Source organism: Ischnura elegans, chromosome 9 (assembly GCF_921293095.1).
Source record: "Ischnura elegans chromosome 9, ioIscEleg1.1, whole genome shotgun sequence".
Classification (NCBI taxonomy): Eukaryota; Metazoa; Arthropoda; class Insecta; order Odonata; family Coenagrionidae; genus Ischnura; species Ischnura elegans.
Genome location: NC_060254.1, coordinates 59,725,850 through 59,744,729, shown reverse-complemented (window position 1 = coordinate 59,744,729; position 18,880 = coordinate 59,725,850). Strand labels below are relative to the sequence as shown.

General features: G+C 39.7%; 1 protein-coding gene across 1 annotated transcript in view; it reads right to left on the bottom strand.

Annotated features, from left to right (window-relative positions):
• Positions 1-251: 251 nt before the first annotated feature.
• The window catches only part of LOC124165337 (histidine decarboxylase), a 156,563-nt gene continuing 137,934 nt past the window's right edge, over positions 252-18,880 (bottom strand). Inside the window, exons 14-17 of the mRNA XM_046542693.1 lie at positions 18,002-18,147; positions 7,295-7,465; positions 5,265-5,492; positions 252-1,284 (exon numbers count right to left, since the gene is read on the bottom strand). Of these exons, the coding sequence (XP_046398649.1) occupies positions 1,124-1,284; positions 5,265-5,492; positions 7,295-7,465; positions 18,002-18,147 (706 nt within the window). The 3' untranslated portion in view covers positions 252-1,123. The remainder of the gene's footprint in view (positions 1,285-5,264; positions 5,493-7,294; positions 7,466-18,001; positions 18,148-18,880) is intronic.

Sequence of the window (18,880 nt, the reverse complement as noted above, 5' to 3'; positions counted from 1 at the left end):
TGCAATACACCTACACCCCTAAGTATTGGTTGCGCCTAAAACCCCCCCTAGCCTCAATTCGTTGCTGCGCCCCCTGGCCATCATTTTTATTGGATGAAGAATATTAAACCACGTTTAAAAATCAATTACAATTTATATTAAATAAAAATAGTTAGAATTAAATTAAAACGCCATACATTCACTTTTACACTGACCAGTGAAGTAGACCAATATTTAAACAGGTATTATGTGCAATAACTTTGACAAACTTGTTATTTTAATCCGTTTATTTAACATTCATAACAGGTAGAACATTGAAGCGAGAATATGTACACATACATATACAGGCTCTTGCAGCCATGATATATTCACTGTGAACAATGCTAGAGCATATATTCCAGGGATACATTTACGCACGTAATAATTAGTTATTTATTTTGCATTTTTTCTTGGAATAAATTATTTTATACACTTATGTGGCGTAACAAATCATCCATAATATTTCAACTTTATAACCAGCAAATTAACTTCTTTGCGGCTTTTTACATTTTTAATGAGCAAGAAATCCAGAGAACATGAAAATGGATTTTTCTCTACAAACTAAATACCAACGCATTGAGCGGATAAATATACTCCATGAATTTCATTAAGTTGAGAGTTCTCTTATCTACGGAATTTTTATTTTATTTTTTCCACGCCTGCAGCAAGAGTTTTGGTATCGCCAGAAGCACCATCAAACATGGACCAGAACACGGTTTACTTTATCGGGAGATTCTATGTATAATTTTCATCTATGCAATGGTAAATTAATATTTCACTGTCATCGGTGAGGATACATTTATTATTACGAATGAATTACAACTTTTTTGTTGTAACGTAATTCACTTTTTTGCCGACGTTACAATTTTTTGTCCCAATGAAAGCATGAGTAAAAGGGCCCAAGAGAAAAACTATTATTTTTTTGTGAACATCAATCTCAAGAAACGTTTGACTCCTAATATTAAGTGGCTAGTAAATTTACCGTTATTTTTCATCACTTTTACTTATTGTATTGTTGGTTTTCTGTCCATTTTCATGTTGCTCTGTGCTGGAAAATATTTCCCACTTATTTTTTTCCTTCGAATAGATCATTGCGGTTTGGAGTTTATTGACGTACTCTGAGAACATGACCACACTTATGGCATAATTTCCCTATTTCATTTTCTTCTTCTCCCGGCGTGTCATCTTCTAGTTCTTCCGATATCTGTTCGCTCACCGTTTCCTCACCAACTGACCGAGTTCTCCTTCCTGTTGTACCGTTTTCATCTTCAACCGCATCCATGAAAAGAAAAACATTTTGAGATAAAAATTAGTTACTACTTAATGTGGGCCATATAATTACACAGACTGTCCCACAGGTTGTGTGTCGTTTTTTATCTCTAATTTTAGTAAATTTGCCTTGAAGCAATATTCTTGAAAATTTGCAAACTTTTGGAGAAAGGTCCTGTCCTTTGTTTTGTTGGGTGTGAGCAAAATTTTACTATTCTGATATTTTGATCTCTTAATGTGGGTTCAAGCCAAAATTTTGAAATTGCCTTATGGGGTTTCAATGTTCAAAAAAATCGAGATGGTAAAAATCTGAATTTCATTGAATAAGATGTCTATTCTTAGGTTTTCGGACAGGAGAAACCCGAAAATAATACTTTTGTATACGAAAATTCGACCGTTGACCCAGTAAGGTCACAATCAACGTCATAGGAGTGGCAAAAAGAATAGCATACCAGAAAGGTGTCGATCAATATGTTTTAAAGGGTGTCCAAGTCGTCCAAAAACCCGCCTAATTCACTTACTGACATTCAAGGCTAATACGGAGGTCAAAGGTCATAGAGAAAAACGTCGGGGCATCATGATAACCAACGTGTCCAACCATAGGTTTTAAAGGGTGCCCAAGTCAGTTATGCAGTTCATAGATCCGTATTGTTGATGTTTTGACCTCCGAATGTCATAATGGGGGTCAAAGGTCATATAGTTAAACGTTGGTCCATCAAGAAAACCAACGTGTGAAACCATACCATATAAAACTGACTTGGGCACCTTTTAAAACCTATGGTTTATTTTTCTATCTCGATTTTTTAACATTGAAACCCCATAAGGCAAATTCAAAATTTTTGTTTGGACCCACACTTTGAGGTGAAATGGTCAAAATTGTAAAGTTTTTCTTACACTCAAAAAAACAAAGGACCTTTCCCCATAAGTATGCCAATTGTTAAGAATATTGCTCGAGGCGAATTTACTAAAATTATAGATAAAAAATGACACACGACCTGTGGGACAGTTCGTGTAAGGGGGTGAGAAGCCAAGGGGTGTAAGTGATATTTTTCTAAAGAGAGTTCAATACAGAAACTGATGTAAGAAATATGTGGAAACTCGGTGGCAATGGGAGTCCCTGTACGAGTGAGTCTCTGTTCTGTGCTGACATCGAGTGGAAAATCAAATAAACTAAAAAAATATCTGGTTGATCTCATTTGTTTTTTACCTAATTTCTGTACCTAATTCTGCTAAGAAAAAAAATCATTTGTACCCCTTGGCTTCAAAACCCCTCATATAAAATTGGTGCCTGAAAATCATTACTGGTACAATTATAGCGGGACTATTCACGGGCACAGCTTTATGCAGTCACCCACAATGCATAGCGATGTGCAAAATTCCACAGAGAAAAAAATCATTCGCCTTCACCGGGATTCGAATCCGGATCCCTCGATGACGAGTGCTATAGCTAGTTAGTTACCGAGGCGTCAATCCTCTGTTCGGAAATTTGTGGAGTTTACCCAAGGGCTTTGTAAATATCTGGAGGGGGCACAACTAGTCAGTGGCGTAACTATGGGGGGGGGGGATGAGGGGATATATCCCCCCCCAAAGCCTCAGAGAAATCAAATAATTATTTTAAAATATTTTCTGGATTCGATATATAATAACTTTATCTGCTTAGAGTTAAATTTTAAGTGCCAAAATGATGTAAAATGCATTTTCAGGCATATTAATTTTCAAAATGTTTCCTAAACTCCGCGTTTCCAGGGGGGGTAGCCCCCGTTCACCCTCTCTCATCCCCTAAAGTCCCTTCATCCCCCCAAAGCATATTCCTAGTTACGCCACAGCAACTGTTTTCGAGCGTGGAGCAAAGTGTGGCCGGAATGGGGGTGCTTGGGTAGGACAAGCCACGCCCACTTTGACCAAAACATTGAAAATCCCATAAGGATCAGATACCATTCAGGGCTATTAGGTGAAATCTTTGGCCATAACTCGTTTATAGATTAAAATAAACTATGGAACGCACAATGTAAACCTTTTTTTATCTTACTTCAATTGTAGGCTTCCCGAAGTTATGACTCAAACATATTCCCAAGTAAAAAATATTATCAATCACCACGGTTACTTTTTACAAGCAGCTCAGCTGACAATAAAATTTTACGAGAGTAAACTTGTCATTTACCTGCACTTATACTGGTATTTAATTTCATGATAGTCAACGGAAATTAACAATCACAGTAATAAAGTATATTTTCAAGGATATCTCAACAGTAAAGTGGCTAAGAGACACAAAACTAATTGATAGAAGTATCGCGAATGATGGAAAAAAATCTGATGACAATCACCGGCGAAATACTAATGATTATGGTATAATTTTTCACTTATTGTAGTTCATTTTCAAAACAAAACGAAGCCACCTCAAAAAATTAGTCGGAGACCAAGTCCAAAAATTGTCAAACCAAGATGGCGGAACTTTGAAAAACTCTAAAAACTCGGAAACAGCGCCTTCAGATATTTACAACCTCCTTGAGTTAACCGGACAAGGTGGTGTAGACCAGGGGCGTAGCTAGGAATTAAGGTTGGGGGGGGGGGGTGTTTAGGTGCAACTAATACCGGGGTGTGTGGGGGTATGGAATACCCACCAGGATAAGCGGTAGGTGCGAGATTAATTAATTGGGGAATTTTAAAGATAAATGCTTCAAAATGGTGAGTTTTACGGATTTCTGGGGGATATTTTATTAATCCTTACACTAATGTATTATTATTAATATCAATCCAATTAAATAAAATGGATTTAACTTAAAAAATTCTCTGAGCTCTGGGGGAGGGTTTATCCCCCTAAGCCCCCACCCTCGCTACGCCACTGGTCTAGACTGCTAAGAATATTATGCGACTAGATAGTCCAAGTCGTGCAATCGAGCCACATCCGGAAAGCTCAATTGGCTACTAAAAAAATTCGGCTGGATATACACGCATCTAGGTTCAAAAACCTTTTAAAGCGAATGATTTTCCCTCCGTGAATTTCGCTCATTAATGGTAATTAATTATAAGCAGAGAGAGGGGAGTAATTGGGTAATAAAAAGCTACGTTACATGTATCGGTGAAATTATAGGCAATGTGTATGTGCAATCGCTACATTTTCATGACTATGGCATTCGCCATTTTTGAAAGTATGAATGCTTTGCGTGATCGGATGTTATTCGTTTTTCTTGAATTCAGCAATCTCAACTGTCCCTCGCCAAAGCAATTCGAAAGTAAAATTTTTATCTTTTTCTTACCACGTTTGCTATTTATTCATACGTAGATTTTCACTCTCTGAAAAATTCCCCAACCTCTAAGCATTTGCCTTTCTTATTTTTTTAAATAACCCATTTTCGCGTTAAAATCAACTTTTCCGACTATCAACGCTTGCTATTCCCGTACCGTAATTTTTGTACCAATTGCTTGCGAATTAGTGTTAAGGAAGCCAAATTAATTTTTAGCTACGAGCAGAAAACATTTAATTTAGACTCTTAAAAATTAAAGGCGCGGTTGTGAATAACGTAATTTAATGCAATATTTGAAACCAATGGCTCAATTTGTCAAGTTTTCTGGTTAGACAGCTCAGGGCTCTTAAGCATGGCCTTTTCTGCATGTGGCGCAACCCCTAAACCAAAGCGGAGAACGCAGTAACTGGCTTCAAGAAAGGAACATGGAACTCTATGGGCTGGGATAGGGAGTTATAGGGGGTTGGATTAGACACAATGGGACCACTCCACCGTCCTCGGCTAACGTGTGTGATAAACCCGGCTTACAGACCTTGACCCAGACCCGCCTTGTTAGACCAAATTCTAGCCTACATGAAGGAATCTACAAGGTGCCTTGGTCATATGGAAAAACATATATCGGCAAGATTTGCCGTTCATTTAAGGTACGAATGAAAGTACTGCGAAGGGCCACAAAGAATAGACAATTCCTGCTGTCGGCGATATCGGAAAACGCCTTCGATCTGGTCTTACCTTGCTTTCCAGGGCGCAAGGATGCGTCCAGACCCCAGTCCTCGCTGTCCTCTTCCCTCATGAGCGGCAGGTTGGGCGAACCCGCTGGTCCCACGGACAGGGGCCTCCCTTTGGGCCCATAGCAGTCATCGTCGCCGTCTCCAACCACTGCGGCCATGTCTATGCGGGAATCTAGGGAGAACTGCTGCCGGCCGCTCACCAGAATCCCACGGATGCGACGCCTCATCGCTGAAACGATAATCTCAAATAAGACCGGTAATCGCTGCGGGACTCATTGTCAGAGTAGACATCTAGCGATTTGATCTATGGATTTTTCTTCCTCATAGGAAAACCCTCTAAAATCGCTGGCACATTAATGGCTTTGCCTGGTTTCATTAATTAGTTGGGTCCCCTTCGCTTTTATAGCGTTGGGGTGTTTTTCCCTCTCACGTTCCCTCCGCACCTTTCCTCTCCGAGAGGCATCGTCGGGCTCCTATCGCGGCCGCGCCTCTTTCCTTTTCACTTCCTTTCCTCCCCCTCCCCGGGTGTCTGGGCGTATAAGCCACTGGCTTGGTTCCCGGCCCCGGTGTGTTGTATCCTTCGAAGGGTTCGCCCAGAACCCTCATACTATCTGTACCCTCGAAGGGCTCCCCTTGAGCCCTCATTCTCTCTGCATAGAGTAGACATAAGTAAGGACGATTTTCGGCCTCTGCGCCTGCGACCGATGATGAAATGGAAAAAAATTAGACCACGTGATTCCTCACTCATTTTCCTCTGCGACCTTTCCGTGTCTGTGACAGGGCCTAACCCAGGATTATTGGCCATGGGGGTGCAGCGTTCTCTTCAATGACCAAAAAACAGTAAATCCTGGTAAACATTTCATTTGTCGTATATTACAATAAGGAGGCCGCAAGCATAGAGTCGGAGGACTGCCCCACAGTTTGCGGTGCGCGGCCTGTTATAGCTGGGTTCTTCTCCAACATTCCGGCCGGCAATGACGCACTGGCACTGAATTGTTCAGCCACCTGAAGTCAGTAAACTGTGTCGGCCGGCACCTGGATGCCAACAGGAGGCAGACAGGTTGTCAGGTCAGGCAGCAAGTATACGTTATTACGATGGGGAGAAAATGAATACAGTGGTAAAATTCTTGCAGTTCAAGCTGTCCAGGTCAGGCGAAGATTCTCTCAAGTCGGACGGCACCCGACCTGACCCCCCCAGCATGGGCCATGGTCTGTGTGGACTGCATGCTGGTGATTGATCACCCCCTGCCAAACACCCTAGAGGTAGCTTGCAGAGAATTATGTAGATGACTCTGATTGGTTGATTGCAATGATAGCATTGTTTGATTTGTGGTGAATGCGGGCAAATGAATACAAAGATAAAGTATTAATTTTGTCGTTTGAATCCAAATCCATCTTCGTTTACTTATTTACACTTTTTTTCATTTCACATCTTTCTGCACAATTTGTACTCAAGTGACGTTAGGTGCAGAACTTACTCGTTTTGGTTACATGCCGTTATAATTGATATTTGTATATGTATATCAGGATAACAAATTTATGGTCGATTTTGTGGTGATCTTTTTGAGAGAAGTTCGAAATACTGTTGATTTGAAGAAATGCATGATAAAAAAACTCTATTGAATGTCTTCGACAAAGGCTAGGATTTTAATTGATTCCAAAAAAATTTTATTCATTAGAATTTGGAAGGAAATTTAACTAAATCGTAAAAAAAAATGTCCTTAAAAATTTTGCGGGGCTTTAAGTCCACATGTCCATATATATAGATTGAAATAAAAGAGTAAAACATCGTTAGGTTCATTGAAAATACTTTTTCCGGGCTTCGTAACATAATTAAATATTTTGTGAACCAAATTAAGTTTTACTCTTTCATTTTCCACCATGAGAAGGTTTCACAAAGGCAAGCCTGAAATGATCATTTATGTCCGTACCCAGAGTTAGGTTTAAATATCCCATAGATTTAGGTCCTAATTATTAAGCCATCGTTAAATGAATTGTGGTGGTGTTTAGGATTTGCATAATTTGTCTCACCTGGGCTATCCTTGACGTCCAGACGAAATCCGGAGCATTTGCGGGCGAATTCCTGCATGACGTCACCTTGGTCAAAAACTGCAGCGAACGACCCGTTGACCACTTTCGGTGACATTGGCGAGTTAGCCAACAGGAGGGATGATCCAAAGTTTTCATTCCTTTCTCGCGTTTCTGGAAAGAAAGAATCCAATCTTTTAAATATCAGCAGTAATCTTTTAAAGCCAGCAATTTTCCTAATTTTCCAGGTTTCCTAATTTTTTTATTGCCTAAATCGAAAGATTATTACACCTGGAGTACGTATTTCACGCTTTTAGAATTTTTAATGACGATATCTATTTTTCGCGATTAAATGAAAAGTGAAAAGTTTCAAGCGCGCGAAAACGCGACGGCTAATTATGTATGCGGGGATAAGCCCGTGTGACGTCAATCTAGTTCCCGCTGCCGCCGAGTGAGGTGACTTTGGGGCGAGGATATGTGCGCCGCTACGATGTAGGCTGCTAGCAGGTAGCAGAGTATTCTGCTAGCAGATAGCGCTTGGCTTATAATTATTAATACCCTATCAAATGAAGGAAAATTTCTGATAATAGGCTGTTTTAATAGGTGATTATTAAGAGATGTTTCCCTGAGCTCTGTGCCTCATGCATGCATTGGTAATCGCAGACAATGCAAAACTCCTGACTACTCGTATAGCATCTAGGCGTCTGTGACGTCACGTGGAGTGGCATCGCATGGGCGCCAATCTGGACTCTTTCAAATACGGTTAAAATTGACCAGTAACATTCGCCTAAACTGGGATTTCTAAAACCAAATAAATTGTATATTATGAATACACTAATGTTTGGTAACGAATCGCAATCAATGCCTTGTGTTTTCTTTGATGAAGGAAACTACCCTATTATCCTTGTTTCTCTTCCTTGTGAACATAATTTGCTTGCATTTTCTACTATTAACATCCATTTTATTGGTGGTTAGCAATAGCGATATTTTATCAAGGTCATTTTGAAGGGTAACGAATCGCAATCAATGCCTTTCAATTTCTTTGATGAAGGAAACTACCCTATTTTCAACTGTGACATAGCAAAAAAAAAAAACCTGCCGGAATTTTGAAAGAATTTATTTTGTCATCATCAATGCAATTCAGATGAAGTTTCCTTTCAAAATTATCAAAGTTATCCTATACCATTCCTTTTTAATTTTATAAAACTTTATTCTGTATACGCTTAACGATAGATGCAAGCGTAGTGGAGGGGCGGCTAATCTCGGGGCTCTTGGTCATTTCCGACCAGCCGACCTGGCCAGACCATCGCCTGGTTTAAGATGCTTGTGTCATTTGGGAATGTGGTCTCACATAAGTGTATGTAGTTCAACAGAGATGGCGTGACGTATTCTGGTCGAGTATTGTGTCCATAAGTGGTTTAAATATTCAAAAATGTCCCCCCCGTTTTTTGAAAGAGAAAGGAACTTAATTGTTCACTGTTAAAAAGATTTGTTATTTTCAATAGGATTTGATTTGACGGATAATTCATTCTTTGATAGATTAAGTTTAACATTGATACCTTATTAGACTAAGGTTTTTAAAATTTCAAGAGTGACGATTTTGTGGTTATTTTTCAACTCTTAAAGCCCATAAGCGTTGTGATAAGCGAAACTTGAAAATGAAACGCAGATTCGTTAGATAAATATATAAACATATACCACTCGCAAAACATGTGTCCATAATGCAGTATGTGAAATACTACATTGTAACGATTCCCCAAATTTCTTTCCCCCTAAAAAATAGTTATTCTTAAGATATTCCCATTTGCAAAATAGCTTTGGCGTATTTGCTATCATTATCGTATCGAATTATCAAGTGTACTGACATACCAATATGTACCCATTCACCAAATTTCATTGGTCCATCGGGAAAACTATTGAAGTTATGCCAATTTACGTATTTGCTATGATAATCGAATCGATTTTTCGATCATACTGACATCTGTACTGTAAAATCCGCAATGGTATTGGTTTAACTTTCAGTCTATGGGTATCTACTATATAATACCTGGTCCCCTTCTCCCTTCCCCCACCATTAGACGCATGTACCGAGGTCGCCTCCGCCCTTCAAGTGACATTGCATCATTCAAAAACGTGATATGCAATAACTAGTCGGCATTGCATCACCCTGCAGGTGTCCCGCAAAAAGCTACACGCGCCGAGGTCACGTCCGCCCTTCGCTTGACATTACACCATGCATTTCCTGGAGACGCCATTCGGAAACCAAATCACCACTAGCGGCGCTGTCGTCGCTGACGTCATAATCCAAAATGACCGTCAGTCCGGGTATACTTCTCGTGAATAACAACACATTTCAATTGCAATCTCCGTGATTCTCCTTATTGCTGTAGATTCGATTGCGCCCTCATCCCCGTCATTGCATCACCCAACACGTGCGGTTGCAACGTGACCTGGCTTTCGCAAAGAATAAGACGCGACCCCATCCCTCTTTCTCGTGGATATATAAGGCTGACCGAATCGGAGCGGACTCATTTTCTTGCCTCGAGGAGCCAGCACAGCAATCTTCACTAAAAGAAGTCAGTAAAATAAGGAGGACCACACTCAGAACCAGCACAGCAATCTTCACCTAAAGAAGTCAGCAAAAATTTGGAGGACCACCCTAAGAGCCAGCATAGCTATCGTCGACATAAGAAAATCATCAGAAATCGGGAGGACTACCTCAGACAGTGAATTGGTGAGTGCCAACCTGAGTCCATATTATGTTGGCTATATTTATTGTAAGTCCATGGAAATGTAAGGTCATTCAAACCGATAATATTTATCGAAGAGTCTCAAAAATCCTTACGAGGGACCTTCACACAACTAGCATTAATCCGTAATATTTTACTCGGAAAAACCGTTTTCAAGGTATTTAAGGGTATTCAGTGTATGGGAAAATCCTGGTCCTTTACTCTCATTTTCACCTCAAAAATTCGGGGGGATTAGTAAAGAAACAATTCCGCTGAAAAAAATTGACAGAGTAAGAAGTTTAGATTCGGTGGTCCAATTTATGAGTAATGATATTTGGAGAACAGGTTAGCAGCAGGTAGCGTTGTAAGAAAATCTTTAATAACTCCGTTGTGTGAAAGAATTTGGGTTAAGCTTAAACCGAAAAGTTTCTTTGTTTTTCAATACACATAAGATGCAGCAATGAAAATTTCTCAGACCCTTAAGGGTACCGAATCAGGGTAACCATGTACCCTTCTTTGAAGAGTTAGCATTTTGACAATAAGTACAAAACTTGTTCATCTTTCAACTCTATATACGATGCATTAATTGATTTTTTCATAATTCCCTCCCAAAGTGTCCAAAACTCGATTGCAAGTGAGGACTAAAAAATGTATCTCCTCTGAGGAAAAAGATTAAAACCTAATATCTTTCTTATTTGAAGTGATACATGCAAACTGCAAAACGTTAACCTTTTGAAGTTTCTGACACATATTGTTGCTACTTCAACTTTATATACGAATCAAGGATCTGTTTTTTCAAATTGACCTAAAATTAGATTTCGACTTAGAATTTTCTCAAGTCCGGTGAAGCATATTTACCCATTAATATCTTCCTTAGTTGAAGAGATAAAAATATGCTGCAAACAGGAAATTAGGTTAATTTTAATTATCTTTCGAAATTATTAATCAAACTTTATCAGACCGTTTATGATTCAGGGTAAGGATACTTAGGTACCCCTATTTAGAGAGTAAGACTTTTGATATATGTACAGAAAATAAGCAAAATTGATAGCTAAATACAATCCAACAATTAAAATAATATTTTTTTATCCCCGTTCCGAAAATTTCATTGTCTTACATTTGCATGATTGAATTAATTTTATTCCAGCATCTAAACGAGCTAGTTGTTACCAGTATACTTTTCAAAACTCTTTATGATGCACATTTTAATTGTATTTATCCGTTTCATATATAACTCAACAAAATTTAAGCATGTATTTCATTTGATATCGAACTTTTAGCGAGAACACTTGTATTCTCCACCTCTTCAAGTGAAATCATAATTTACTTAACATAACCCAATTAATTTAATTTCTCTCTCTTCATACAGGATGCTGAATCTTCAAACATGTAATCCTTCATATCCACCATCCTCAACAATTTTAATGCTGGGCGTTATGTGACCCCACAGGAGCTAGAATCGGCGCTCACGGGGATCAATGAACGCATTATTTTTATAACGAAAAAGTAGATGACATGCAAACATACAACCATTTAAATAATGCGATGAATAAGGTAAAGGGTAGAAATTTTGCACTTATTGTGAAATATTCTACAGCATTGATGAGGCTATGCCTCATGAGAACACCAATGCGCACCGGATAAAAATCAACGAGCAAATAGGGAGAGGGTTCAATATCATTGAGTCGGCAATTAGATCCATGCTTAAAACCTTTTGGATAACTCCAGAGGAGGACAGTGCTCTTGATATAGTTTCCTTTTTAGATAGTATTAAGGCACACAGAATGGCAAAATTACTGGTTTCTATGATTCTGAACCATTCCATCAAATTTAATCTTGTTCTAATTTGTAAATTTCCAAAGGACGAGAGAGAGGAAATGGATGCGTCTTTAAAAACTAACAATCGGCGTCTATTCTTAGTAGATAAAATTGAAGAAGTTGTTGACGAATCCTCTTCAAAATTACTGAAGGAAAAATCCGAATTTCAGGCTAAAGGATCAGGGTGGACTTTAGATCGTGTGATTGGGTTGGAATTGAGAATTAACAAGTACATTCCGTTGAAAGGCTCTAGTTACATCCCCCTTCAGCAATGATCGCTAGTAAAAAGGCTGTAATTAAGGTTAAAAACCATGATCAATACTACTTTAAATATGCAATTTGGCCAAAGAATGTCCCACGCCCCGATTGGATTCCAAATTTCAACAAGGACGAATGTCATGAAGCCTACGACTAGGATTGAATCACTTATTCCGCCCAACTGAACGATATCCCTAAATTCGAACGTGGCAATAACATTTCAATGTGTTTGGATTTGACGAGAAAAATAACGTTTATCCTTTAAAAATTGTAGATCATGAGCTACATGATCATGAGACTTATTTTACATAACTAACGAGAATACTGCCCACTATTGCTGGGTTAAGAATTTCAATAAATTGATTAGAGCTCAAATGACTAGGTATCACCATAGAATACATATTTGTAAACGTTGCCTTACTCACTATCATGACGAATCAAAACTCGAGGCTCACAAAGAGCTATATAGGGGCGCAGGCGAGCCCAGTAAAATTGTAATGCCGAACGAGTAAAATAAATTACTAAAATTTACCCTCATTAATCACTCTTTCCGTGTACCTTACGTGATAGATGCCGATTTTGAATGACTTCTAAAAAACATCAGTACACGTGAGCCTTCTTCTAGGTCATCATTTACAGACGCTACTCAGAAACACCTACCTTTTAGTTATTGTTACATGCTAAAAACACCAGACGGATGTGAGGAACCAGTATTGTATCGGGGACCTAATGCAGCACGGGTTTTTATTGAGTGCATGAAACAGGAGGCCCAGAAGATTTTCAAAATTTACAAGAACTCGATTCCGCTGACTCCACTCACTGAAGAAAAAGAGAGCGCTTTCCAAAACGCATCGACGTGCCACATTTGCGGGGATGATTTGGGAACCGATAGGGTTAGGGTTCATGAATCACCTGACGGGGCAGTATCGAGGTCCAGCTCATTCCTTTTGCAATGTTCAGTACAAGATGCCTCAATTTCTTCCCATTTTTATTCATAACCTGTCCGCGTATGATGGTCATTTCATTGTTAGTGAATTGGATTACGATGAAAGACAAATATTTGTAATAACAAACACGGAAGAAAAGTACATTTCTTTTGCAAAATCAGTTGAAAACAATTTTGTTGTACGATTTGTTGATACTTGTCCATTCATATCCACCTCATTAGCGTCTCTAGTCTCGAACCTACAGAATTTAAATATACCGCACAAATATTTGGTGGTAAGACAACTAGAAACGCGAAAAGTAGTATATCCCTATGACTGCACTGATTCCCTCAAACGTCAGCTCATCGCTGGAGGAAAGTAGCTACGTTTCCCAGACCCCCTACAACGAGATGAGACTTCCTTCAACGAGGGATTCATTTCTCATGCCGAACTTTCATCTACCTTGGAAGCTATAACTGAGGGTGTAACTGCTCTCTACGCATTCAGCGAAGCAGAGTGTGAGTTCCTGACCGACTTCACGGGACGCACTTTCATCTCTCTCGAAAAAGTTTAATTGCCCCCCTCCCGAAAAATGTTCCTTTCTTGCCTTTTCCTGCCTCAATCCTTGTCACAAGCCGCTATAGCACTTACGCATTGAGAGATGCACATTCTCTCGCTCAGTGGTTCCAGTAAAACCGCTTCAAAACCGAAGTTCATCCTTGTTCCGATGACTGTGTCCCAACCCCTCCCCCTACATCAGCCTCTAAATAAAGACGATAACGTCACCATACATCAGTCGTCATGCGTCGTTGGATGCGGACCATCAGTCTCCTCCGGTGAAGAGAAAGAAACCTGCTGGAAATTTTATTCCTTCTCTTGGACAATTGAACAATTAACTTCTTCAAACTGTGTATTATTTAAACAGTGCTAAGACAAAGAGTGTGTGTATTGGTTACGATCCTGGTAGAGACTGAATCAGTCGTGCAATTTAATCATGTTGGAAAAAAAGTGTAATAGTTTCACAAAGCGAGTGGGTAAACATCTTGAACTGTAAAGAGGACGAGGATTTGTTCTTTTACAAAGGAGAAAAACATTTTTTAACTTCCTGCTTGGTGTATGCAAATTACTTTGGGAAGACACATTTGGTTATTAAAATATCTTTTAACTTAAAGGTGGATGAGTGGTTTTCATTGGTGAAACTCTTCAAGCTACTTGATTTATTTCTCCAGAGACTTTCGGCTAGTCGTGACAGAGTGAGACATTTTCTCGCCACAAAATTAGCAAAGAATATCACAGATTGTGATTTTAAAACACTTGAATTAGAGATGGTACTCATCGCGTATGGTTCGGCTGATAATCAAAAGTGGTCAGCTTGAGTATGAGTGAAAGGCTTTCAACCTCTGGCGTGAATGAAAGTTCCGTAAGTTAGAAAGTCTTGATGTAAGTTCAATCCCTGGAATTGGGCATAAAAACCTTGTAAGTTGGACATACATCAAGATGGGTGCCATTATCGAATTTCAAGGATTTACGGGCAGCAATGGAAATTTTATTGTCAAAGAATTGGCAATCATCGCTGTTCAGAATAAATGCTGTAATACTTGGTTATTTAAATCTTCACAGAGATTGCTCTATACAAAAGAGACTTCTTGGCTGAGAAACAACTATCACGGCTTGTACGAATACTCTGGAGATGTGGATTATTTGGAATTGGAGAGCATACTTCACAATTATACTAAAAATTTTAAATATCTATTCACAAAGGGTGCTCAAAAAGCTGCCTTCTTAACAACTCTTCTTCCCAAGGGAATTTGTGTGGCTAACCTGGAACTTTATGGATGTCCCTCATTCACGAAATTAACCACGAAATAGGGTTGTTAAATTGCAATTCATATGGATGGTAATCTACAGTGTGCCAGAAAAAATAGTTTTAAGCTGGCTGATTGGTGTATACAAAGCAAAATTTGTTGAAATAAACAATTGTAAACCATGAAATGAATGGTGTAATGTCCCCGTGTTATTATTTAATAAAAGAATATAAAATCTTTTAAGACACTTTTAGTGTTAATAAATATACATATTCAATTTTGAGTATAAACTTTATCACTCTCAGACAAAACCCCTTGCTGGGGTGGGCCAATATTTCACTTTGGATCCCATGTGGTCCGTGTAACACACTGGTTTAAATCCGTCCGGTATATCACCAGAATTTTTGTTTTCATGGAGGTCCTCCCACATCCATCAGATTCAGTCTTTGTGAAGACATCAACTCTAGGTTGTATGGTCTCGTGAACTTTTAGGAATATAATGGGGAGTTGAGCGTCAGCCTTTTGACGATTCTCTTAATTGTTGATTGCAGATGCTAGGATGATGTTGAATCTCTCCACTTTCCCATTGTCATCGGGGAAACCAGAAAATAGCACTTTATCAGCCACAATATCAAACTCTTGATCTTGAAACCGGAACACACAGTAATAGATGGTTTGGAAGCTAACCATCAATATAAAATCCGTATTTGTATGATTCAAAACATCCTTTGGTATGGAGATTGAAAAGGTATCCTCGTCTTGTACTCACACACGCAGAGAAGTATCAGCTAAGTGTGCACTTAACATGACAATTTTCACGCTCATGTTGACGAAAAATAAACTAATAAGCATTCGGGAGTCATTTATATACGGTAGTGGGAGGAGTCACGTTATAACCGCACGTGTTGGGTGATGCAATGACGGGGGGATATTGCGTCTCCAGGAAATGAATGGTGTAATGCCAAGCGAAGGGCAGAGATGGCCTCGGCACGTGTAGCTTTTTGCGGGACAGCTGCAGGGTGATGCAATGCCGACTTGTTATTGCAAATCACGTTTTTGAATTACCTATGTAATGTCGCTTGAAGGGCGGAGGCGTCCTCGTTACGTGCGTCTAATGGTGGGGGAAGGTGAAGGGAGGGGTTTAAATGACGTAAATAGAAAATATGACCTGTGCTGAATGCCTGTTTCTCCCCTACTATTGAGTGTCTATGGAAATCCGTTTTGAACTGGCATTTATCATTTTCCTTACAAGGAAGTAAGTGATTATATAAGTCCTCTAATTTGCGTGGTAAGGCACAATTCGGAGCTTCGTTTGAAATCCATAAATTGATATTAAATTAAAAAAATCGCGAAGTAAATAAATTAAACGAATGGGGATAAAATTTAACAGTGATTTCAAACATTAGAAGAGAGAAAAATATTGCCGACACTGGGACTCACACCCGAGACACCGACTACAGGCTAGTTGACTAACGCCCTAGACCGCACCGCCATGGCCATAGTTGAGATGGAGCGCTTACTCAAGGAATGTCATGCTGCGCGAAATCTTTACAAGAGAATACCTCTCGAACCCGGGCCTATGTGGAAGAAAGGCGTGACAATTTTTCTACCTTACCTATATAGTTTCAGAAAATAACATCCGCATCCAGATCCCGAACATCACTTTGGCGATGTCTCCTTGGTAGTAGTTAAATATTGGAAGTTACTCCTAGGTTGTTACAAAAGTAATGGACAAAGAGATAGCTTCAATAGCAAATGAAAATTAGATGTAGAGCGTGAAATTATCCGTAAATTCCTTCACTAACACTGGAAAGGTTACACTGGTTCCCTGTAAACTAGATTTATCATTTTCCCCTTAGTGAGCACTTGCTCACATTTATCGCCGCTGAAGAGGTGGTATTAGAGAGAATATATATATATCAATAGCGTAACTAGACATAAGGACATAGACATAAGGACATAGACATAAGGACACTAGACATAGACTAGGCTGGGAGGGCGACCTCCCCTCCTGGCAACAAGGTGTCCGGAAACTTTTTCAAAAATGACATACCCGGAAATACATTCTAAATCATTTTGTCACTTAATATCTAACTTGAGGCAGATGCAGTTATTACATGTCAAAAATAGACAATAGTTTTAAATATTTTTTATATTTCTCTGAGTCTTTGGGGGGGGGGATCTATCCCCCCCGTAGTTATGCCACTGGTACATATACTCACTTCGCGCAATTCCACGCCGTTTTAGAAATTAATACAGTTCTAACCTGCGCAATTCCGTGCCCCGTGTAAAACGACCTTTACGTAATTTCTCTTTTTTATCAACTTTCATCTGGTTGTACTTTGATGTAGTGGTAACAACATATATTTTTTTGGCGTGTCTATTTTTTCCTAAAATTTTAAATTTAATTTTGAAAATTTCAAACTTACGCAAAAGTTTATACCATTTTTCCGAACTGACGGCGGCTGGGTGGAAAATAGAAACTATCCAATGAGAAACGCTGCCCCTTCCACCTCTCCGTTCCCCTCCATCCCCTTCCCATTTCCCCTCCGCTCCCCTCCATCCGGCCGACCGACGTTGCCAGCCTTGGGAATAACGGTACTTTCGGGGGCGGCAGAACGAGCGCTGTACGATCTCATAAGATTCGGCTTGGCAACACTGCTAGCTGGAGAACGATGTGCACTGCACGGAGGTCGGAGAGAGACTGCGGGTTCTTCCACACTTTCTCCTGTCGCTCTTCTGTGATTGGGTAGAAGAGTGGGTGGGTTTCGAGCACGCTCAAGGTCAGCCGCCGTCAGTTCAGAAAAATGGTATAGTTTTCGGTCAAAAAATTTTGAAAAAAATGGATGGATGGTAGAACATAATAGTATATGTATTTTAAAGTTAAGAAAAAGATTTTACAAAAATAAAAACTGGAGATATGGTTAAAAAACTAAAAATCGTGTTTCAATTTTTTTGCGGTTAATTTCCATTGTTAGGGCCTGAAATTTTGGAGAAACATAATTTTTGACTTCAAGTGTATATTTTTATTTTCAAAACATCGAGGGGCACTTTTCACCATCTTTACCGGCTAGGCCCTTTTCCGAGGAAGGGCCCCCGCGACTCCCCTTTAAGATCACATCAAGAGCCCCAACCCAGGGCCCCCAACCACTCCTCAACGCCCCTGGGTCTCACCTCCGAGCGGCACCTTGGCCCTGCGTCCCGCCAGTTTGTCCACCTTGCGCTCGATCTCGGCGTCGTCGTCTCCCGGCCTCACGGCGGCCGATTCTTCCGCCTCCCGCTCCGCCTCCTCCCGGTCCCGCAACACCGCCGTCGCCGTCCTGCTCGTTAGAACAAAAGACGCGCGAATGCGCATTAGCCGCACAGTCATTAATCTGCTCCCGCTTGATGAAATGGCCGCTATCTTTTTAATCATCTTTCTCTCCCTCCCCAACGAAAGCAATGTGCATGATTGATTCCGCCATCTTTTATAATTGGCTCGCTAGCCAAATTTTCTTTTATTATTGATTGTGGACAAAGCTTGAAAAATTAATGTTCCGTATTTTTTTGGTTTTTCGAGCCTGCTTCTCAGCTATAGTTCATTTCAAATATGTTTGCGACTGATAGGCTGACCTTAGTTCTTTGGGAGTGAGGAGTAAGAGCACGTGACTTCCTGAAAACCAACCAAAATGCGATAGGCGCAGCCTTGCCTCCGGGAAATTCAATAGATTTTGGCGTCTATTAACCATAGTTATTCTAAGCTTGAGAGCTCACATTTTAGAAGTACATTCATGGGATTGCTTCAGCAAGACTACGAATACTTATGAGTATACAACATTGACAGAAAGAAAAAAATACAGGAAGCGTTACACAGATTTTAAACGAATTATGCTGGTTGCCGTTGGAGACTTAAAGGCTGCGAGCTAGGCTCAGATAGCTTTAACAAATAAGTATTTCACTATATATTTACAGGTCCGACAGAAACCATAAATTTAGATAGAAATTTTGCGGAACGGATAGGTATGGAAATTCGTATTTTGCCCGAGCAATAAATTAAATCAAATAAAAGCAAAT